Here is a 25,029-nt window from a genome sequence, read left to right on the forward strand (position 1 = left end):
GGGAACTTTTATCATTTTGAAAATTTAATTTAAAATTTCTTACCTTGCGCAATCTGCGTCAGATATGACATATTATTTAAAATCTCGTATGTTATCTCTCCATCGGTGTCTTGCATCACCTTATCTATTTGACCTTGAACCTTTTCCTGTATATGAGGGTTCCTAGCCAGTTCCAAAAAGGCGTATGTGGCCACGGTTGAAGACGTTTCGTACCCGGCAACGAAGAAAATGAAGACTTGGGGCAACAGCTCTTCAAAGGTCAGATGATTTCCTGTAAATCGATTTAATATAACGATTTGTGATAGACAAATGATCTTATCCTTTAAATGTCAACTTCAAAGAAAGGAAGAAATATGTATGGGAATATTTTATGACTTCAATATTAATGTCCTGAATGTTTACCGCAGATACTTTGTGGTACATTTTATAATATCTTTAGAAAATTTATAGACTTTGTTTTCACCACTTTATTCATTCATATAATTCAACCTACCGGTTTCAACAATACATTGTCATCAACAAGGTTTGACATAAAAAATATTAGAATACTTTCATAAAAAATGTGGTGAAAATAAAGTCTATTAATTTTATAAAGATATCAATATTAATGATTTATTATCAGGGAAGCATTATCGATTAAATTAAGAAAGGTGTGTTGAGATGATTTAGGCATATGGAACGAATGAGTGAAGAAAGAACAGTTAAATAAATGTATGAGGTGGATGTAGTTAGAAATAGGAGCAGAGGACGACTGACGAGTGGAATTTTAATTTTGAAAATATGTATTTTTGGGTTTTAGTTCAGTTAGTTGAATATTGCAATAGTAAAAGGTAAGAAAATAAACACAGCTTTCAGTAAGGTATTTGACTCACCTGATTTGACGTCAGAGTTCTTCATATTAATTAATAACTGCAAAAAGTCATTACTCGTTATATTACTGCTTTCCCTTTGTTCAATGGTATCCTTAATTGTTTTCACGAAAAACTTGGAAATTTCTTTCGATTGCCACTGTACAAATTGCTTTGGAACCGTTTTCGGTTCCATCAATGTCCAGAGGTCTAGTATAATCTTAGCGAAACTGGGAGCGAACACTTTTTTCCCCATCTTCCTGAATTCAGCATCAGGATACTTGAAGCTGTTTGTTTGGATACCAAAGGCGCAGGATCCGATCACGTCAGTTCCAAACTTGGCAATGACTTCTTTCATATCCAAGTACTCGCCAGATTCGACCTTTTGTTCAACGTATGTCAGCATTTCCTTCGAACATGACAAGATGGTATCGAACATGTACTTCATTTTGCTGGATGTAAAAGTAGGTGTCAACTTCACTCTCATTCTCTTCCACTCCTCTCCATCCAAGTTGAAGAGATGTCCGGACAGAGGGTCCGCTTCGTTGTCAACCTTCATTCCGTGACTTTGAAAGTGATCGAAATTTTTTGAGAGAATCATCTTTGCCACTTCTAAATCATTGACTAGCAGAGTCCTTTTAAAAGCTAAGATCAAACCGACATAAGGATACTGTTTGGTTTGTTGGTATAGTTGCATGAATCTCTCTCCAAAGGATACCTTCCAGCCAATCGGGCCGAAATGTCCCAATGGGAATGTCGCTGGAGGAGTGTAGACTCCTCTTCTCTGCCAATATGTAGAGTATACGTATTTCATCCATAAGTATAGAAAACACAGTGCTATGATTACAAGCAATATACCTGTTTTTAATGATTCCCAAGTCAAGAGACCCATTTTGTATTTTTTTATATCACTTAAAAGCAAATAAAATGTATTAAACAATATTAAAAAAGAACACAGCCAAATTGACACGTTGGATGTTCGCAAAAGAATACTAGGCACTAGTCAGTTAAAACAACATTCACAACTAATTTATAGTGCTGAGTATAATATGTGTAAGTTCTTATCAGCATTACGATTAAAAAGTTTAAAGATTTAACGTCACTATCATCATGTTGTTCTTGAAGTCTTATCTGGTAAAAATTCAAATTACTTGATGTAACTTTGTATTTATTTATTATACAGAAACACCTATTTAAAAATCATTGTCATCGTGGTCAGCAAAAAAAAAAACAAATCAACAACATTAGAAATATTGCTGATTCATGATTTTAAGGTGAAATGGAATAGTCTTTTTTTTAGACGATTATTTGGTACTATTTAGTATCTGGAATTGCAAATCCGGTTTGAATTTGACTGCAATAAACACAAAACGATCCGATCTCAGTAACTTGTTCATTTGTAAACTGGTTACCCAACATGCAGACTCATTGATTTACCGATGAATTGATAAATTATTGTCCGACTAGGAACTAAAAGAAGTCAAAAGTATTTTAGAAGGAAAAAACAAAACAAAACCCTCTCGACGAACATTTTGTGGGTCGTTGGTTGTCATTGTCGATATTATCTTCATCTCTGTTAAGTTAACAACACGTTGAGGGGTTATATTCAGTTGGATAATAATAAAAATGTATTAAAACCCATATTTCTAGTTAAATGTTTTTAACTTTTTTTATATCAAAAGGTACTGTATTATTTTCTGCATTCTATTATTGCACATTATGTTTGTACTATTGTAGAAGTCAGTAGTGTAAAATGCACCTACTTTTGATTAATTTCAATTAAATTAGATAGTGAGCATAAAATCAGATTCTGCTTATTATAAGGCTACGTAAAATATCTACCACCCAAAACAATAATTCTAAAAGTTTGAGAACTGCTGATCGTAGAGTATCAATATATTATATCATGTTGAAGCCACCTCTTTTTATTAATAAAGATAAAACAATAGTAAAAAATATTTTTATTTTATTAATGAAATTAATAAATATATTTGTATATATATATATATATATATATATATATATATATATATATATATATATATATATATATATATTTATATATATTTATAAATATATATATTTATATATATATATATATATATATATATATATATATATATATATATATATATATATATATATATATATATATATATATATATATATATATATATATATATATATATATATATATAATATACACATACGAATATTTATTTCTTTGGGTCATCGTGAGATGGCAAAATATTTGGCGACTTGTTTGTTGTACTTGAATTTTACTAATCAGTTGTCTTTATACAGTGATGATGTCGTGGTCAAGGAAAAATATGAAAACTACCATTTATTAAACTAACATATCATTAATTAAATGCCTAATTTTGTTGTTCTTAATTAGATGCCACTGACTTGAGTTAAAAAAAATTATGTAGGTATTACAAAACTATTTATTTGCAAATATTTATTTGTTCCATATAAATGTTATCTATGGTATGCAGTAAAACCTGGGACGGGTCAAAATATTTACACTCAGGCCATTCAACTTAATTTCATTAGTTGATTAAGCAGTCCCTTTGGAGTAATATCCATCTACTTTTAATTTTAATTTTCTAGAAGGTGGAGCCTAAGTAGGATCTCGATAAGCGTTGTTGCATTAGCCAAGGCTAGATTTCAAAGTTACTTTTATTAATCAGTAATGAATGTTGGTATATCTATGTAGGTAATATATATAAATAAAAGAATAAAACCCTTACCCGCACCCCAATGGTGCATAGGGTACTGCATCATATAAACGTAGTGTTATCTTGATCGTTTTACACATGAAGGAAAAGTGATCAGCCCTCCGCTTCAGTTACCAGTCCATGGTAATATTGAATAAATATTACAGTGAAAAAATCACTTATATTTATTTTACTCCCCTTGGAAATCGAACCCGGGACCTCCAGAACGGTAGCCGAGCGTGCTGACCATTACACTACGGAGGCGGACAAAATAAGTAATTGCAAATATAATTTAAAAAAAGTCAAAATCCGGCAGGTGTTCATACATTTATTTTGAATAAAATATTTACATGTATCTATAAAATTATGAAATAAATAAAGGAGTACTTAAAATATTGTTTAAATTCAAAGTTAAGTTTACGTAATTTTTCTCTAATGTTACATAATTATCTTAAAAGAAAACACTAATTAATTCTTACAAATTAGCATGTTGAAATATTTTAACAAGATCTGTATAAGTTGGAAAATAAGTTATTAAATTACTAAATATTTTCATTATTGACACTTAATCAAAGGACGCACAAGGGTTTTGTTTGTAAGATAATCTGAATCCTCTTCCAGTTACGTTTCCATTAGTTCTGAATATAAATATGATCGGACCAGCCCCCAGCTCTAAAACACGAAGAAATTATAAATAAAGACAAATAGTAGCAAGCTGTTTTATACAAAAAAAAATATTTAAAAGTATTGTAATCATCACCTGTTCACATTAAAGTCTGTTCAATGTCATATTTCCCATATCAAAAACATTGTTAACTTTGTAGTATGGTGATATAACACTCTACTTATTGTAATTCATTTGTCTTCTTACTCTCTTTCAAATTTTTTTTTTGTTTAATTGTCAGACCGTAACAAGTTTTTTTTTATTGACCTGATGATGGAATGATTATTCCAAAACCGGTAGTTCTGAACCAGTGTTTTTAAAAGTGGTATTACACAAAGTAAACGATGAATGATAAGGAGAGTGTTGTTCAAATTCATTAAAAATATCCATAAAAATAAAAATGTCAATGTTCTTTTGTTTAAAATCTTAAATCTTTTACAATGATTCAAAAGATTATATGTATGAGCATTTTACACCATCAATTTTTAAATTTTATTAAATTTTCAAAATGCAAAGAGATATAAAAAGGCGTATAAATATGTTTTGGGCATGTGAATCGAATATAATATGTATTGGGCATGTGAAGTGAAAAAGAACATTAACACAAATTTATGAGGCAAATTTACTTGAAAAAAAAAGACGCAGATGAAAACCGAGGAAAAATTGGCATCGTTAAGTACTTCAAATTCTTGATAGTGGTCAGGTCAGAAGTCGGAATAATCAATGGGTATGATGAGGAGATGCATGATTATTTATGGAAGAGGCAAAGTCTGTTTGCAAAGATAGATTGGTGTGGCGTTCAATTCTCTCTGCCTACCCCTGCGGGGTAGCGGCGTGATAGGTTGTTGGTTATTTCAATAAATTATTTGGCAGCTTTAATCTCTATCCTATTTAAATTTAACTTATACTTGGTAGATACCACTGTTCCTTAACATCTACCGTGATACTTATTTCGATGCGTTCCGCATCATTTTAACATGTCGCTCACTCCTTTCAAGAACGTCATAAATCAAAAATTGTCAATTTTTAGTTGTGCATGTTTTCGTAATGCCCAGAAAATGTACTATATCCCAGCAAAAGAGGCATATTTTTAACTTAATATTTACCCGCTACAGGGCAGAAAGTGTTGTTTTTGTATTTTGAAGAAAATGTATTGTTGAATTATTATTTTAAAAAACTAAATATTTTTCAAATGGAGAAAAAACCTTCAGGTTTTACCTTAAAAGATCTGGTACACAGCAAAAAGCTCAATCAGTGGCTTGATATTTATTTTTAATACATTGTGTTATATTTTTAAACTTTAAAAACGTTCTCCTGAAAAATCAAGTTTTTTGATTTATGACGTTCTTGAAAGGAGTGAGCGATGTGTCAAATTAGATTCTAAGAAAAAGTAGATTACCAAGTAAAAGGTTAATTAAAAAAAAGTAGCATATAAACAGAATGTCAGAAGACAAACTTCCGCGTATCACCCTTTAAGGAAACCCTGAAGAACGCAGACCCCCAGGCAGACATCCAAAAAGATGGAAATCAGCTGGGAGTCAACATCCCAAGAGCGACAAGCGGAGGCACAAACAGATCCTTAGGATCTACAAAAAGAAGAAGAGGAGGAAGAAGAATTTAATTTATTTTTTTAAATTCTTTTTACACATTTATAGTTAAAATGATATTTTTTACCAGTGACAGGTGCATTAATTGTAAAATCCTCAGTGATACTGGCATCATTGAGCCTTTCACCGCACAGTCTTATTCCGTTTATGACTATGAAGTCATTCGGGCAATTAAATATTTCCGCTCCAGCCTGCCCTGGTGGAAGAATCGGAACACCGTCTGAAAGAAACAGATAAATGGGGTGCTGATGACATAAAAAACGAATGATTGATTTATGATAAATATTGGGTTTGTTTATTTCAACACCTGTTTGAAACTTAAAAATAAAATACCATGATTCGTTCAAATTTGTTGTAATTACTTTTAAATTAAAGAGTATATATTTTTTTATCAAAAATAACCGTTTGTAAGTGCGCACTATCCACTTCTTCACACTCACTTGGAAAAGCGTTAATTTTGTCGGTGATTCTTTGATTTAAAACATCCAGGTTGGGTGGCAATGGTTGTTTATTTTTTAAGTAATCCTATAGAAAAAAGAGCAGGCGTTTAATTTGGGCTTCTGGGTGGCCAGTAAATGTCTCCTCGGTGACTTATTACACTTTCCGGGAATAATTCATGACAAATAATAACAAAATTCAACAATTTTTGGTGTTTTATTTTTAAGTTTCAAAAAGAAAAACAATCTGAAACACCCTATAAATATTATTTAAATTTAAAAATTAGTTTTTTGTACTATAACTGTAGTTGTAAATAAAATTGACACGATATATGACAAATATTTTAAAGCGGTCAGGTCAGGAATGGAAATAATCGGAGGGTATGTACATATAAGGAGATGCATGGAAATATTTGCAAAGACAGAGTTGTGTGGCGTTTTATTCTCTCTGCCTACCCCTGCGGAGAAGTAGAGGGGAGTCACGATAGTTATTTAGATACCTTATCCATTCACCTCAGGAATCTTTTTTCAAAACTTTCGAGTTTCTCTTAGCTTTGTTGATGTGCCACGAACCCGGAGAGCAGCAATATTGGGATGGATATTATCACAAAATAATTGGCGAATGAATTGATGACATTTCTGTCCAATTATATTTTTGATACCTTATTCATGATTTTCGTATATGAACGTGAATATTTAATCTCGCTATGCCTTTATCGTAGTTATAATCAACCCGTAATATGTTGTTCGCAAATCCCCTATATAAAGGAAGCATGTTCCTTGTCTACACGTACTCTCGGAGGTTGTAAATCGTTAAATGTAACTCATAAGGAGGGGAAACTTTGTTTGGTGGAATAATTATGTCATTTGTACAATATCACGTATTCAATATACTATAAAAACCGTTCAAAGTGCTGACATGCACAGTATAAAGACGATTTGCGATAGATATTACGAAAGGCGCATGGGAAAAGCCACAAATACAGGTTTTATTACATACGTAGGTAAACTTAATATAATATATTACATTATACATTAAACTAAGATCCCTGTCATTTGACATTTGTATTTAATTAGATTGTCAGTGACAGGGAAACATAAAGCTAATGAATGTTTATTAACAGTTAAATCGGGAAAATATTAAAAATACTATTCATAATTTTCTATATTTATCTACTAAAATTAAGCTTTGTAAGTGGCGTCCACGCAATAGCGGAACGAAATTCGATCAACCCTATTGTCATGGACATCAGAACAGATATTCAAAAGTTAAGATGCAGACACCAGAATGTGTATATCGGCTGGATAAGGGGTCACTGCGGTATCCTAGGGAACGAAAAGGCGGATGAAAAGGCCCGGGAGGCAACTCTCAAGAAGACTGCCCCTGACTATGCCAACTTCCCGCTAAGTTTTGCCAAATGGAAAATTAGAAGCAGGACCCTCCAACTCTGGAACGATCGTTATTTGAACGAAACCATCGGAAAGGTAACCAAAATGTTCTTACCAACCATTTTCCATGCCTTTGATTTCAGGAGACTGCAGAAACCTGGCTTTGAGCTCACTCAAATCCTTACGGGTCACGGTGGGTTCATGAGCTACCTACATCGTTTCAAGATCTCCGAGATCGACAGCTGTACGTGTGATAATGAGACACCTCAAGATGTCCCTCACCTGTTGATGCTTTGCCCCCTTTTCAGCTTTCAAAGACAACAGCTGGAGGCGCGTTGCAGGAGCCTGGGTGAGGATCTATCCAACATCGAATCCGTGATAGTTCATAAGGAACTGTCACGAGAGGTAGTATCATACATGATAAAAATAGTGAAGGACATTGGTAACATAAACCAAAGTAGGACACAAAATGCCGAACCCTCTTCTAGTGGAACGGAAGGTCTGCTGATGAACGTCAACAGTCCGCCTTCTCCTGAGGAGTTTTACGTGGTTTCCTCCCAGCAATGAGCAAATGCAGAGAAGTTCCTATTTGACCCACACTAGATGATCCCTCCTGTTCCCAACACAGATTCAAATAAAAACATATTTAATCAGCTAGAAGAAACAAAAATCCACTAAATGATCTATAAACCTTGTACATAATAAGCAAGGTAAATAATAAATGCAATTCCCATCTAAAAAAAAAAAAAAAAAGCTTTGTAAGTGTTGGTTTGACAGGAAGCCTAGAGCTTCTGAATTGAATCCGAAAGTGTGTCGGGAAGCTTTCAATTCATTGCATTAACCCTTATTCACACACAATGGTGCAAATGGTACTGCATAGTTTATAAACAGAGTTAACTCCATCGTAAAATACAAATACATGAAGTAAAGGTGATCAGCTCTGCGATTCAGGTACCAGATGACGGTAGTATTAAATAAATATAAGTTAAAAAATCACTTATATTTATTTTGAACTTCATGGAAATCAAACCAGGGACCTCTAACGCGATAGCTAAACGCTTTGACTACTAAACATTACAGAAGCGGACAAGACAATACATAAAACAGTTAAACCAAGTATTTTTGTCCTAAAGGTTAAAATACATATTAAGGAATACACACATTATACACATATTGTATTAACTTTGACGTGGTGAAACCACGTTTCTCCTCTAGCCTGGCAAAAATAATCAATCATCAATCGTTTTAATTTAAATAGTCTTAGGTACTTTTTTTTAAAATATGTTTTATGGGTCCGACCTTTTCTGAATTACCTGTCGTAAAATCTAAAATGTATTAAAAAAGGTTTGAATCATAAAAACTGTCACCAACCCGCTGGGCTTTGTAAAGGGATTAAAGATTTGCCGGTGGTCTTTATTATTATAGTAAAAGCATTTTTTATGATTTTGCGCAAATAAAATTAAAGTTTGCTACTTGAAATGTCTAGACGTTAAAAATTTTGGGGGTGGATACAAGCGCACCGTCAGCCAATGAGGAATTGTTTCGAGGGCGTGATCTTCAACGAGAGAAACCGAATAAAACGGGAAGAAATCAGTGGGATCGAGAGTTGGAAGGAGCAGTCGGGGGAAATGAGTGGGATCAGTCGTAATTGGAAGGATCAGTTGGAAGGGATCCATCGGATAAGAGAAGACCGACCAGTCGGACTGGTCGGAATAGTCAGTCGGGAGAAATCAATTAGAAGGATCAGTTGGAAGGAGTAAGTCGTAAGAGGAGATCAACCAGTCGGACGGCTGGTCAGTCAGAAGACACAGAGAAGAAGAGGAGTTGGAAGGAGCAGTCGGGAGAGATCAGTGGGATCAAGCAATTGGAAGGATCAGTTGGAAGGGATCCATCGGACAGGAGAGATCGACCAGTCGGACGGCTGGTCGGAAGGTCAGTCGGACAACGAAGAAGCAGTTGGAAGAAACAGTCGGGAGAAATCAGTTGGAAGGAGCAGTTGGAAGGAGCAGTTGGGAGGAGCAGTTGAAGGTGTCGCTCCACGCAGAGACGAAGAAGCATACCTACACCAGGTTTTAAGCCTTAAGTAAGGAGAAGAGCGGGAGCTCTACACAGAGAGAAAGAAGAAAGAAAAAAAAGGGGAGTTACTCATCCGGAGTATCCCACGCAGAAAACGCTGCGGAAAAAGCAAACCCACGCCGGGTTATAAGCCTTAAATTAAGAGCTGAAGCTCTACTAGGAGAAGAAGAGAAGAAACGAGAATCGCTCTACACAGAGAAGAAACAAGAATCATCGCACGGCGGCCCGTCATAAGAAGAACGTCATCCCAGCATCACGGCGCAGCTTTTCTACAAAGGATCACGGCCATCCCAGCATCACCAAAGGTTAGAATAAGTGTAATTTAAGATAGGGTTAATTCATTTTAAGCTAATTTAAGATAGCAATTTAAGATTGGTTTAAGTTGAAGTCGCTTTCGTATAATTTTGATATTTTAAATTAAATTAATTTAAGTATATTTTTTGTGCTGAATTTTCTTTCATCTCTCTACCCCCCCTTCTAATATTCCCAAGGTATATCAGCTTGATAAGGTGGGCAACGTCAACTTTATAAAATAAAACAACTTTTTTCAACCGGTTTCAACAAGAACCTTCATCAGAGTTTATGTACTAATTCTAAAACATTGAAATACTCATAGTTGGGTTAAAGATAATTACCCTTCCCTCACAATACCAAAAACTTCGACGCACATATGAAAATGTGATTTAAAATTTGATTTAAAAAACGGGAAAAAACTACTAAATGTTGCTTTTATTGAGCATTGTACAGCGAATACGTCCACTTCGGACGACAACATTGTGAGCTACAAATGGAATCGTAAAAAACAGAATGAAGCCGCGCAAAGTTGTTTTATTTTATAATGTTTATAAAATGTGCCACAAAGTATCTGCGAAAAACATTCAAGAAAACATATTGTATCATTGATTTTTTGGTTTTTATTACTGATTTTTCTTTGAGGTTACAATGTAATTTTTATGTATTTTGTCATCATATGATTACATTTTTTAACTACCTAAATGAAAACTCGGGTGAGACGTAAAAAAATGGTTAAGAATATTGGTTGTGAAATTAAATTTGTAAAAGGAAAAAAATAATTATATTTAAATATTATAATTTAGTCAGAGGGTGCACAAGGATTTTTTTGTAGGATAATCTGAAACCTCTTCCCGTTATTTCATTACTCTTTCCCTTACTTCTGATTATAATTATTATTGGTATAGCCTCCAAATCTAGAACACATGGAGATACTATAAATATAGACAAATAGTAAGCTTTTTTACATAAATTATTATGTCAACTTTCAACAATCGTTTGGGTTCTTACATTCACAGATTGAAAGTTGGCGTGAAGCCAGAAAAAACCCGATGCATTGATCCACAGATACACGGATCTGTCAAATTATAGATTCTCTCACGGACTGGTCTCCTCTGGAGGGATGCATTATTACACCCCATAAGTGAGCACTCACCTGAATCATAATTTGAAATTTGAAATTCAAATTCGCCATTTTCGTCAGCACTCATATATGTAATGCTGCAAGTCCCGGGAGCGCGATCAATGCAAATGGCATAATTGAGATTATTCTGAAAGATGATATATTCTCTATTACAATTACTTATCATTTGGAATACTAAATTATTTACTGGAAGGGGCAGACAGTTCAATGAACCATTAAATGATTTTTTTGTGGATAGTCTGATTTTTATCTTACAGTAATTTTTTTACCTCACAGCGGCTATGTCGTCAGACCATCTTTTTTGAGGCCTTTCGAAACCGTCTTTTTTTTATTTTCCCAAGATATCAATGTATTTTTTTTCTTTTAAATCACAGGAAAACAAAGTAAAAATGTCTTACAAAATATCCAGGGGCTCTAAGGCCTGGCAGGCTTCCACTCCCTCTATAGTTGAAGGACTCGACCATTCCTTCTGAGCCTCTATGGTACTGGAGACAGCCTGAAGGAGCTTCCGCATTCAGCTGACATATCGCGACCTGCAGCAGCCTGGAGGCAGGTTGACTGGAGAGGACCGATACGTAAAATGGACCCGGGGAATCCCCCACATCGACGTAATCTGGATTTAAGACAAATAACATCATTTTGAAATCATGTACTTAAAATGCCAAACCGATCGTATATCAGGGAAAACTAAACTGGCAATACAGTCTTGTATGGAAACACAGTCCAGACAAATGTATTGAAGAGATGTCAGGAATTGGAATAAAAAGGATAAAAATAGACGTTATACAGTTGCAATGCGATCTGTCTGACGATGTATGATAGATGTTTAAGTGGTGAAATAAGACAAGAATGCAAGGCTGAGAGGTAATGATAAAATAAATAAAGGTGTGTTGAGAGGGTTTGGATTTGCGCAAGGATGAGTGGGAAAAGAATAAAAATATAAATTTATGAGGTGGATGTAGTTGGAAACAGGAGTAAAGGAATACCGACGAAAACTTAGCTTGATCAAGTATTTCAAATACTTAAAGGAGGTCAGATCAGGAGTCAGATTAATCGGCGGGTGTATTTGAGGAGATGCATGAATGTAATTGTTTCCAAAGACAGATTGGTGGGGCATTATATCCTCTCTGTCTACCTCTGCAGGGAAGCGGCACGATGGTTTTATATGTGTATATAAATATGTGTGTATATATATTTGTATACATAAAAGTTTGATAATGGGCAGAATGGTGAACGTTAGACAGTGTATACTGTAGTTACTTAGACCAGTCATTGCCAGGTTTTAAATCCCGTGAATAAATCTGATAATGAAGCTTTACGATTTCTGTCAGATAACTGTTGAAAGCTTTCAATATCCCTGTCACCGATAATATAATACAATAGAAGTTTGAAAATGTATCACCGAGTTTCTAGAAGTGCCCTAGTATTGGCAGTTATAGGAATTAGTAGATAGTTAGTTCCATTCGCCAGCTGGTTATACTTCCATATTCTCTTGATGTATGCTCCCAATCAGTTGAGACATCCAATATATCATGTAATTAAGTAATTGACTTACAATGTTGACCGTTATTGATGCCACACAGTATAGGTACAACACTGTTGATATTTTGACCAGTTATGACGAATTGATCCTCGACACACGTACCATTAGTAGGAGGCTGGAGCTGAAACAATTTAATTGATTAAAATAAAAAATAAAAAATAAAAATAAAACCCTCATCCGCACCCCAATGGTGTATAGGGCACTGCTTCATATAAACGCAGTGTTATCATGATCATTTACACATGAAGGAAAGGTGATCAGCCCCCCGCTTCAGGTACCAGTCCAGGGTAATATTGAATAAATATTAAAGTGAAAATCACTTATATTTATTTGACCCTTCCTGGGAATCGAGCCCGGGACCGTTAGCGCAGAACGGTAGCCGAGCGTGCTAACCATTACACTACGGAGGCGGACAATAAAATAATTATTAATTATTAATTTTAAAAAGTAAGCATTTAATAAGAATCTCATAAGAGTAAGAATTTAAAGAGATAACGACCTGTCATAGGCTGGTTTAGACGTGTAACATTACCATTCTACCTATGATTTACAACCACACTACTCAAAATTTTTTAACTCACACATACTTTTTTTTGTAAACATTTATTTAAATAACAATTTTTACATACTTAGAACTTTTTTTTGCAGAGACCCACCAAGCCACCTTGTGTGTCTTGTCGGTGGACATGTTTTGAATAAAATAACTGGTCCAATTATAAAGCTGTATAAAAATTGAAAATTCTCAAGACGCCTGAAAATACTGATTTGCAAACATTTAAAAATAAAAGGTTGTCTGCTTAATTAAACCTTACTCAAATCAACAAGAGATACTGCTTCGAACTCACGCATGACCTAAGAATAATGTACCTAAACTTCTATATCCTTTTTCATCTATGTTAAAATGTCAAGATATAAAAAAAACTTCTATCTAGAGAAACCCAGATTTGTGAACAATGATTTCAACACACCCAAAATGTTGTAAATACAAGGACCTTCGCTCACCAAAACCTTCACGTTAGGTTTAAAATACCTAAACATTTAACAAAAATCAATTAACCAAACAAATAAAATTATTAAATTATTAATTGGAATATATTCATAAATTGATTCAGCAGTTTCGTTGTAGTCGTATCTTTCTATTTTTAATTGAAATTTTACTTGGTAAATACCACTTTTTATTAAAATCTATTGTGATACGTGACCGTGTATAAAAATGATTATACGGTATTTGAAAATGATGCAGAATGCTTTGAAACACGTATCACAAAAGATTTTAATAAAAATTGGTATTTTTCAAGAAAAACGTAAATTAAAAATGAAATATTGATTATGTAAAGTTTATTCACAATGTTAAATTCATGAGAAGTTAACCTCCATTTGAATTATGTCCAGCTTGAGTTGAGTGACGTCAGGATTGGCTTTGTTTACGGTGAGGGTGCAGGAGAGCCTTCCGTCAGAAGGGCGAGGAAACTCGGGGTTGGTAAATGTTGAACAGTTGGCTGACGTTTGTTGACCACAGGTGTACTGAACTGGAAGTAAACAAAATATGATTTTTAAAAAATATATATGGATATTCAGTTTGCACAATCTCCACGCTTTCCTTTTTGTATTATTTCTCGCCAATCAATTATTTCAATTTGTCAATCGCCAAGTGTGGCGATCGGCAAATTGTTGATACTTTGTTTGATTCTGTATACTTACCCTTAAAAGTTTATCGTGTGCCAACGTCTCTTATTTCTAACAAAACCCCATTCTAAAGGTAATAGTCGAATTTTCAACGTACTATTATAATATTTGGTATTAACGACATTAATTTTAAAAATAAAACAACTTTATAAGACCACAAATAATAAATATATATATATATATATATATATATATATATATATATATATATATATATATATATTTATACATATATATATATATATATATATGTATATATATATATATATATATATATATATATATATATATATATATATATATATATATATATATATATATATATATATATATATATATATATATATATATATATATATATATATATATATATATATATATATATATATATATATATATATATATATATATATATATAACTAACTAACTAACTAACCATCACGCCACTTCCCCGCAGGGGTAGGCAGAGAGAATCGAACGCCACACCACTCTGTCTTTGCAAACATTCTTTGCCTCTTCTACATTCATGCATCTCCTCATACATACCCAACGATTATCACGACTCCTGACCCGGCCGCTTTCAAGTATTTGACATACCTGATTGTGACAAGTATATATATATATATATATATATATATATATATATATATATATATATATATATATATATATGAATATATTTATATATTTATATAAATAAATATATATACATATATATATATATATATATATATATATATATATATATATATATATATATATATATATATATATATATATATATATATATATATATATATATATATATATATGTATATATATAAATATGTATATAAATAAATATATATATATATATATATATAAATATATATATATATATATATATATATATATATATATATATATATATATATATATATATATATATATATATATATATATATATATATATATATATATATATATATATATATATATATATATATATATATATATATATATATATATATATATATATATATATATATATATATATATATATATATATATATATATATATATATATATGTATATATATATAAATATATGTACAGGGAAGATATTAAGAAAGCAAATTTAAATATCTAAATTAAAAACTACATGTTTCTAAATTCATTTTCTCTGAATTAATTACTACAATTATTTCACAACATAAGATGATAGTAAAAGTGTCATGCGAAATTGTGTTATTAAAATATCTTTCAAAACGTTTTTTTTTATATGTACTTAATTCTAATTGCCAATTAACTCGTTCATCCAATTACAAAAACGTCTCACAATGAGAATAATCCAACCATGAAAATCTGTCACTTGTGAAATGGAGATACTATTTCGATTCAAATATATATAAAACCAAATATATATTCAAAAGTATATCCGTGATATTCAAATGAATTACAATGATTAAAGAAAACACTTGTTTTTTACCACTTGAGTTTTATTAAAGAAAACAATAAATAAAATAACAAATGAATTGTTTATGAAATGTTGTGGTTATTTTTACAATTAAGATAAAAATGAAATTGTAAGGCATTTTATTTAAATAAATGAATTTAATCTTAACTAGTTTTAATATATTTTTTTTCATTTTTACATTTAATTATATTTTTTTTTTCATTCAATTAAAAATGTAATACAGGGTGGCACAAAATAAGTCACCCTATCGAGAGATGTAATTATTTTTGCGAATTTGTCGTTCATCAATCATATTTGATATTTGTGAACTAGAGAGCTGCAGTATACAAACAAAATTTACGGCACAAAATTAATCATCCAATTTGATGAAAAAAAAGAACATAAAATGAATGTAGTTGAATCATAATGATATTTTAGTTGAATGTGCAGCAAAACTATGTATGATAAATGTTCGAATGGTGATATAAGGAAAGAATGCAGGGCTAAGATAAACGTTTTCTATTAAATTTTAAAAAAATGGTTAGGGCAAGTGAATCGAATGAGTGAAGCAAGAAATAAGATAAGGTAATTAAGCAGAGAAAGACTGAGGAAAACATGGTACGTATGGGGGGATGCATAAATATGGAAGAGGCGAAGAGTGTATGCAATGACAGATAAATGTGGTGTTCTGTTCTCTCTGCATACCCCTGCGGGAAGCGGCATGATAGTAATTAAGTTTTATTGTTTTTGCATAGGGGAGAGTGCCCACGAGTGGGACAGAGGATGAATGGGACATTCGTCCTCCAGCCCAAACTATTATTACAAAAAAAAATTAAAAATTACCCAACATTAACGCTACGATATTAGACAGATTAATCCTCAAACCTTAGTTCTCGACTGACAGTAAAGCGAGTAAGACGTGTTACAATTTTTTTGCGTCAAAAAGTAAATTATATATTGCAATTTGATTTTGTTTGTACATATAGGTTATGATAAGTGCTGCAATTGATAAATACAATTATTTAAGTTGGTTCTCTCAGGATATTATAAAGTATGTTTCATCAAATTTACTTTAGAATAAATGTATCGATTTATGTATTTTTCTAAAAATCACGCATTTTCTTGAATGGGACGCGCGCAGTGATCATGAATGGGACGGTCCCACTCAAGGGAAAATTGCCCCATTCATGGCGAATACTTTTAATTTATATCAAAAATCGTTTGTACTCGTTTTTATTACACGCATTGTACACATTATATTGTTTTTAGGTTATAATGCCAAAAACACGGCATCGTTCACCAACCATCAATCACCAACGTTCTAATTGAAGCTGCTGTAGAAGAGGTTTTAAATAAAAGCAAAATATTAGGTCGGTTGCAAAGACATATGCAATAGGAAAATCTTCTCTTTATAGACATGTCAAACAAGTAAAGGCTGATAGAAAATAAAAGAGCCTATCAGCGGAAGCTAAACTGGCAGTGCATAACGGAGTCCTGGTTCTAACTCTAATGTATGGAAGTGAAACATGGAGTTGGCAAAATAAGGATGAAAGTAGACTGAATGCAGTCAAAATGCGATCTCTCAGAAGAATGTGCGACAAAACGATGTATGATAGATGTTCGAATAGTGAAATAAGGAAGGAATGCAAAGCTGAGATAAGCATAATCGATAAAATTAAGAAAAATGTGTTGAGATGGTTTGGACATGTAGAACGAATGAGTGAGGATAAAACGGTTAAACAAATTTACTAGGCGAATGTTATTGGAAAAAGAAGCAGAGAAAGACTGAGAAAAACATGGCACGATCAGGTAAGCCAAATAGTTGCAAGTGGTCAGGTTGGAGTCGTAACAATCGGCGGGTATGAGTGAGGAGATGCATGAACGTGGAAGAGGCGAAAAGAATGTTTGCAAAGACAGAGTGGTGTGGCGTTATATTCTTTCTACCTATCCCTGCGGGGAAGCGGCGTGATAGTAAGTTAGTTTTTTTAGTTAGTTAGTTCAGTCTGAAGCGAGAAGAAATACTTTCCAAGTATTTAAATTCAGCTGGAAGAATATGTTCTACAGTACAGAAATAAATCAGTAAGGGGAAATCAAGTATAATATCTGACACTTCAGAAAAGGACAAGTTTTTGAAAATACAATTATTGAAGAATGGAAAATGAAAACCTATAGATAGACCATAAAATAAGCCTAACGCTAAAAGAGTTTTAAAAAAAACTCAGTTTTCAACAAAATATTTCAATGAGTGATGACAGAGATCAGTTCAGATAAATCACTTGAAATAGAAAGTGTATCACTGACAAAAACAAAAGGAAAGGAGGATAATAAGTGTCACATATGTGAAGGAGAATATCAATATAGTTTTATGCAATGGCTTAAATGTAAATTTTGTGGCACATGAAAAAAAAATAAAATTGCCAAAAATGTTGCAAAAATGTTAAATAAAATTTCTTTTACATGTACGTATTACGTGCGTATTATGTACGTGTTACGTATTATACGAAAGTGTCTACAGATGATTTTCGTTTTAAAATAGAATTATTCCATTAATCTAGCATTTTAATTAATGTCCTATTCATGGTATACTGGTGTCCCTCTCATGGGAGGGTGTTTATGAATGGGACATTTTAGGACATGATTTGAAATCGATTTTTCAGGCAGTTAGGTTAATTTTTTTAGAAAACAAAGTACGGCATATTTGTAGCTAAAAGATTGAATAAAGAGAAACCACGTTTACTTTTTGTGATTTATTTTACAGAGAAGAACTAGAGAGGCAAAATCAAAAACGTCCCATCCATGGGCACTCTCCCCTACTAAGTACGTATATGTAAAGGTATTACACTAATACATTCCTATCCATCTGAAGAAATTATTAATTGAAATAAAAAAAAAATCAAATACATACGTATTATTAATTTTGGTGATTTCCTCACAGCTAAATAATATTAACAAAGCAATTGTTAAAAGAATTTTACCTGAAAAAAAACTTCATTTTACCTTCGTTAATAATTAGGTTTTTCAGCCAACACAATTTGAAACCGATTTTGAATGAGAAATATAATATTTCTCCTAGATTTCCAAGAACGCGAGCGCCCACTTCTGGGAAAATTCATTGTGGAAAACGAAATTGTTTTCATTTTTAGGATGAAAATATTATCGGCATGGATGTGTTTATTTCACGTTGAAATAGAAAACTGCAAAAAAGTCACCCATTTCTTATCACATAAAATATTACATAATCGACGATTTACAAGAATAATATATATAAATATATATATAGGGTCCGCCATCTAAAGTTTTTTTTTTCAACTAGTGCTTATTTCGTGAATGGTAACACTTAGCTCATGTCTGATTTGACAGATAATTAGTTTTATCCTTCCGCTGAGCGAATATGGTTGTGTATACGCTTGAACAACGCTGGGAAATATTGCGACATTACTTTGAAAATCATGGTAATGTTGCAGAATGTGTGCGAAAATTGCGTACGGTTTTTGGAAGAAGAGAAGCACCGTCAGCTCCGTATGTTCGTTATCTTGTGAAAAAAGTGAAAGAAACTGGCATCCTCATCGATAAACCAAAGCGTGAAAAGCCAAAAACAGTGCGTACACCCGAGAATATCGATGTTGTGGCAGAAAGTGTGCGTGAAGCGCCATCAACATCAATTCACCGTCGTTCTCAACAATTGAACATTTCGGAGACATCATTGAGACGAATTTTGCATAAAGACCTTGGTATGACGCCATACAAAGTCCAATTGGTTCAGGAGTTGAAGCCAACTGACCATCCAATGCGTTTTCGCTTCGCTGAGTGGGCCTGCGATCGACTTACAGAAGATGCCGATTTTGCCAAAAAAATCATCTTTTCGGATGAAGCTCATTTTGATCTTGGCGGGTATGTAAACAAGCAAAATTGTCGTATTTGGGGCACAGAAAACCCGCACGCATACATTGAGAAGCCGGTACACCCAAAACGAGTCACTGTTTGGTGCGGATTTTGGTCCAGAGGCATAATTGGGCCATTTTTCTTTGAAAATGAGCAAGGAGTGGCCGTTACAGTCAATGGCGATCGTTATCGGGCCATGTTGAACGGATTTTTGTTCACAAAAATTGAAGAGGAGGATATTGGCATATTGGATATATATATATATATATATATATATATATATATATATATATATATATATATATATATATATATATATATATATATATATATATTTATATATATATATATAAATATATTTATATATATATATATATATATATATATATATATATATATATATATATATATATATATATATATATATATATATATATATATATATATATATATATATATATAAATATATATATATTTATATATATATATATATATATATATATATATATATATATATATATATATATATATATATATATATATATATATATATATATATATATATATATATATATATATATATATATATATATATATATATATATATATATATATATATATATATATATATATATATATATATATATATATATATATATATATATATATATATATATATATATATATATATATATATATATATATATATATATATATATATATATATATATATATATATATATATATATATATATATATATATATATATATATATATATATATATATATATATATATGTATATATATATATACATATAAAGTCTTATTTGTCTCTCACGTCTAAGTCATTATAACCTTTAGAGAATATATATTTATAAATGTGTGTGTAACTAACATAAACTTTGTGTCTACATTTAAAAAAAATAATTCTAGTTTCACGTTTGATTATTGTTTTCAAATTTTACTTGACATTTTTTTTAAAGTAATCAAAAGCTTATTAAGTTAAGCTATTTTGTATATTAACAGCTTTGTTAACTTTGTGGTATGGCAATATGACAAGATGAAAATTTGATTATGGAAAGCTTTCTACAATTAAATGACACGCCGTAACAATTTCACTTGGTTCTACATTTAACCTGATGAGGCAATGATAATTCCGAAACCGGTAGTCAGGAAGTAATATTTTACACAAAGTGAACGATTTTATAGTGAAAAGGAGAGTGTTAAAAGTGTTAATACAATAAACTTCTTATAAATTAGGTAATTAGATTAAGTCTAATAAATTCAAATTACGTGGAAAATTAGTTAAATGAATGAATTATTTAAATGTAAAAATTATATTAATGTTTAACCTGCACATTGTGATACTACCACATCAACTCTTGTCATCTTATCAAGTCTGCAATATCTAACTTACAAGTATGAAGTGATCTAGTTTACGAGATTAGAGTAATAAACTCGGTGACTCACATATACAGCAAATTCCAAAACCGCTTGCACAAGATCCTGACTCAATTCCTGATATTGAAATGCATTCCAGAGTATGGAGACATATTCCCCTAATTCCACTGCTTGACAGACATTCCACATTGTTGAACTGAACTACTTCAAAAAGACTCAGGAACCTCCCCGTTGAAATATCCGGTTCAACTAACGAACTATCAACAAGGTCTTTTTTACCTGTTTCTAATTTTTGGTCGGTATTTATTGTCAGCGAATCACTTGTAACTTGTTTTTTAGGTTCAGAATTATCATCAGATACCATTTTATAGCTTCTGTGAGAACTCTTATGTGGTTTCTTTTCAACTATTGCTACTTCAGGCCTCTCTATTACTGGCACCTCGTAAAAAAGAGGAAAATATTTAGACCGATCTTTTAAAGATCTTCAGGCCTCTCTATTACTGGCACCTCGTAAAAAAGAGGAAAATATTTAGACCGATCTTTTAAAGATTCAAAATAACGAATCATGTCTTCGTTTTTTTCGAAACTTTTTTCGTTCTCTTTGGATTTGGATTCAGTCAGCTTAACGCCACGAGTATTTGCAAAGTTCCTTTGTCCATTAATCTCGACGTTTTTTTCTTTCAAAACCACCCTCGTGTAGGGTTCTTGCTTTGCGTTCGTCGAGTCCTCGTTTGCATAGTAATTCTCCCGGCGCTCTAATTGCTTAGCAGTATTTATCTTGTAAAATCTCACGTTATTTCTTTTGGGATTCGAGGATCGAAATCTCGTCTGGGAGGACGCACTTGATGGTAGAGTTTGCCAACTCGACGGTATCGTAAAGTTGGACGTTAATGTGTCGTAATCAATCAGTGAATTATACCCGTGGCTTCCAATTAAATACGTCCGATCAATTTCGTACGAAGTTCGTCCTGTCGGCGCCAGTAAAATAAAGGAGAAAATCGCCATAAATCGTACCTCTGTCATATTAATTTGTCGAGAGAAAATACAGTGCAATTAGTGATTAATGAATCCGAGTCGTTTATTTCGAAAGCACTTATTGATTTCCTATTTTAAGTAACTAAAAGCTTTCGCGATATTTCACTGGAAGTACTTAGCGAAGTTGGTGCGCGATAGCAAAGAACGTCTTCACTGTGCGGCTGACTGAACTTGAGATAAATTCAGTTTGATTTTCGTGTGACAAGAAGATCTATGAGAACAGTAATTTCTCTGAGAGCCTACACAAGAGTGAACACGAGAAGGAATGCTCTTGTATGCTTGAGATAGTTATGTGATTACACCGGTACTTTGCGTGACGCCCTAACTACCGACGAGTACCTAGATAATTCAATGTTCATATATATCTACCTCTGGGGAGTTTCCCACCTACGAGTATCTTTCTCCTGCGTCTCGGACTACCACCCGATTCGTGATCACCTCCACATCCAGACTTTGGTTAACCATTTTAGTGTCGAAGAGCGCGATCGCTCTTCTAAATAATTCTTCCAAAAATGTATGGGACTAAAACGGTTCAAATCTGAAATGCAATCACACTATAAATAAATGTATTTGTAGGTTTTAGAGTTTATGTATGTTGCATGAGTACCAATACTTAGATATCATAAACATAATTTACGATATTAGTAAAAATACACATTGTTTAGAATGATATTGATATTTTTAGTGTTTGCTGTTAAATTATGAATGAAACATTTTTTTAAAACTATTTGAGTATATGCGAGAATTTCCGAAACTAGTCGTAACAATATAATACTTAAGTAGTACTTGAGTGTTTTATTTGTTTTCATTAATTGATTCGGCAGTCACTTTGTGCTAAAATCTATCGATTTATAATTAAAGTTTTACTTATTTTTTGACATCTCATCAAAGATGAAGAAGAATATAGAAGTGGACTGGGCATTTACGGATCTGACGACCGTCATAGGCTGGTTTAAGTGATCACTTTACACACGTGTAACATTCACCAATTCTACCCATTATTGACAACCACACTACTCAAATTCTTGGAAGTTCTGTATATATGAACCAATTTAGAAACCTTGTTCTTGAATCACTAGAACTTCACTAGAGACATGAGGTCCGAATCCTGGATTATAATCACACACATGAGAAACGCCAGAAAATATCATTTTCATTTTTATTATTTAAGCTTATAATTTGACCAAACAATGCCCAGACTTTCATATTCTTCTTCATCTTTGATGAGATGTCAAAAAATAATATGAAAATAACTCCTGTAATTGGAGATAATCCAGATTTTCTGAACAAGTATTTGGACACACTCAAAATGTTGTAAAGTTTTACTTAGTAAATATCATTTGTTCATAAAATCTATTGCGATATGTGTCCGTATAATTACGGTTTTAAAAAATGATACGGAATGCATCGAAACACGTGTCACAATTTTAAGAAATAGTGGTATTTTACTAAGTAGAAATGTTTTATTTATAGTTCAATCATGTCTTATCACAGAGTGAATGCCAAAACATTTTTTTCTGTATATGTATATATGTTTGTAGATAAAGTCCATTATACATTGAATTCATATTTTATGTTTATAAACAATGTAAAGTATTTAATAAGGGATGAAAAAAAAATCTATATTCATTCCCATAAAGTAAAAGGTTTCTCCACCACAACATACAAATAATGTACTAAAAAACACCCTTTAGGCTTTCGGTTGAATAGGTTTTTGATTTGATTGAGTGATTCGCGTTTAAGTTATTTTTTGCTTTCGCTTCTTATTGTTCGAATTCGAGATTTTTTGTTATTATTGAATAGACCAAATAGGGTCAATCGACTATTATCAATAAGGGTTGAACCACAGACCATTCAACATGAAATTTGACAAATTGCCTGAGGTTGAAGTATTGAGTACATATTCTATATGAAATCAATATATCACTCATGATAAAGCATCCCCACTGCTGCTTCGCTCTGCATGAATTTGTTACATTTAATTTTTTATAGATATATGTATATATATATGTGTGTATATATATATATATATATATATATATATATATATATATATATATATATATATATATATATATATATATATAAATATATTTATATATATTTATAAATATATATATATATATATATATATATATATATATATATATATATATATATATATATATATATATATATATATATATTTAAATATATTTATATATATTTATGAATATATATATATAAATATATATAAATATATATATATTTATATATATATATATATATATATATAATTATATATATATATATATATATATATATATATATATATATATATATATATATATATATATATATATATATATATATATATATATATATATATATATATATATATATATATATATATATATATATATATATATATATATATATATATATATATATATATATATATATATATATATATATATATATATATATATATATATATATATATATATATATATATATATATATATATATATATATATATATATATATATATATATATATATATATATATATATATATATATATATATATATATATATATATATATATATATATATATATATATATATATAAATTAATTTCACATAAAAATACGTAATTTGACTCTTCATATTTCGTAGTCGTACAGGAGAAAGTCACCAACTACCAAAACGTAAAATATTCCATTTAAGTCACTTTTGCTTGGCAAGAAAATAAACACCAATGCATATTTAGTCATTTTTAACAAGTCAATATATTATACTTCCAAGTTTAAAATCCATTGGGATTTTTTCAGGGCAATATTAAGCTAGTAAGTTATCAAATAGTCAATGGTCACTTTCTCCTGTATGACTAC

General features: G+C 31.2%; 2 protein-coding genes across 2 annotated transcripts in view; both read right to left on the minus strand.

Moving 5' to 3' along the window:
• LOC148301082 (cytochrome P450 6a2-like) overlaps window positions 1-1,853 on the minus strand; it is a 6,908-nt gene extending 5,055 nt beyond the window's left edge. Inside the window, exons 1-2 of the mRNA XM_088273858.1 lie at window positions 873-1,853; window positions 44-271 (exon numbers count right to left, since the gene is read on the minus strand). Of these exons, the coding sequence (XP_088129984.1) occupies window positions 44-271; window positions 873-1,740 (1,096 nt within the window). The 5' untranslated portion in view covers window positions 1,741-1,853. The remainder of the gene's footprint in view (window positions 1-43; window positions 272-872) is intronic.
• A 2,280-nt stretch (window positions 1,854-4,133) lies between these two features.
• Window positions 4,134-21,486, minus strand: LOC148301083 (uncharacterized). Its single transcript, XM_088273844.1, has 7 exons — window positions 21,192-21,486; window positions 14,091-14,248; window positions 12,732-12,840; window positions 11,575-11,789; window positions 11,189-11,303; window positions 5,907-6,059; window positions 4,134-4,240 (listed from the first exon to the last, which is right to left on the minus strand). Exons 1-7 carry the CDS (start codon window positions 21,484-21,486, stop codon window positions 4,134-4,136), a joined length of 1,152 nt encoding a protein of 383 aa, XP_088129970.1.
• Between the last annotated feature and the right edge of the window lie 3,543 nt (window positions 21,487-25,029).

This window comes from Brachycentrus maculatus, unplaced genomic scaffold (genome assembly GCF_059751285.1).
Source record: "Brachycentrus maculatus isolate JH-2025_06_01 unplaced genomic scaffold, ASM5975128v1 h1tg000614l, whole genome shotgun sequence".
NCBI lineage: Eukaryota > Metazoa > Arthropoda > Insecta > Trichoptera > Brachycentridae > Brachycentrus > Brachycentrus maculatus.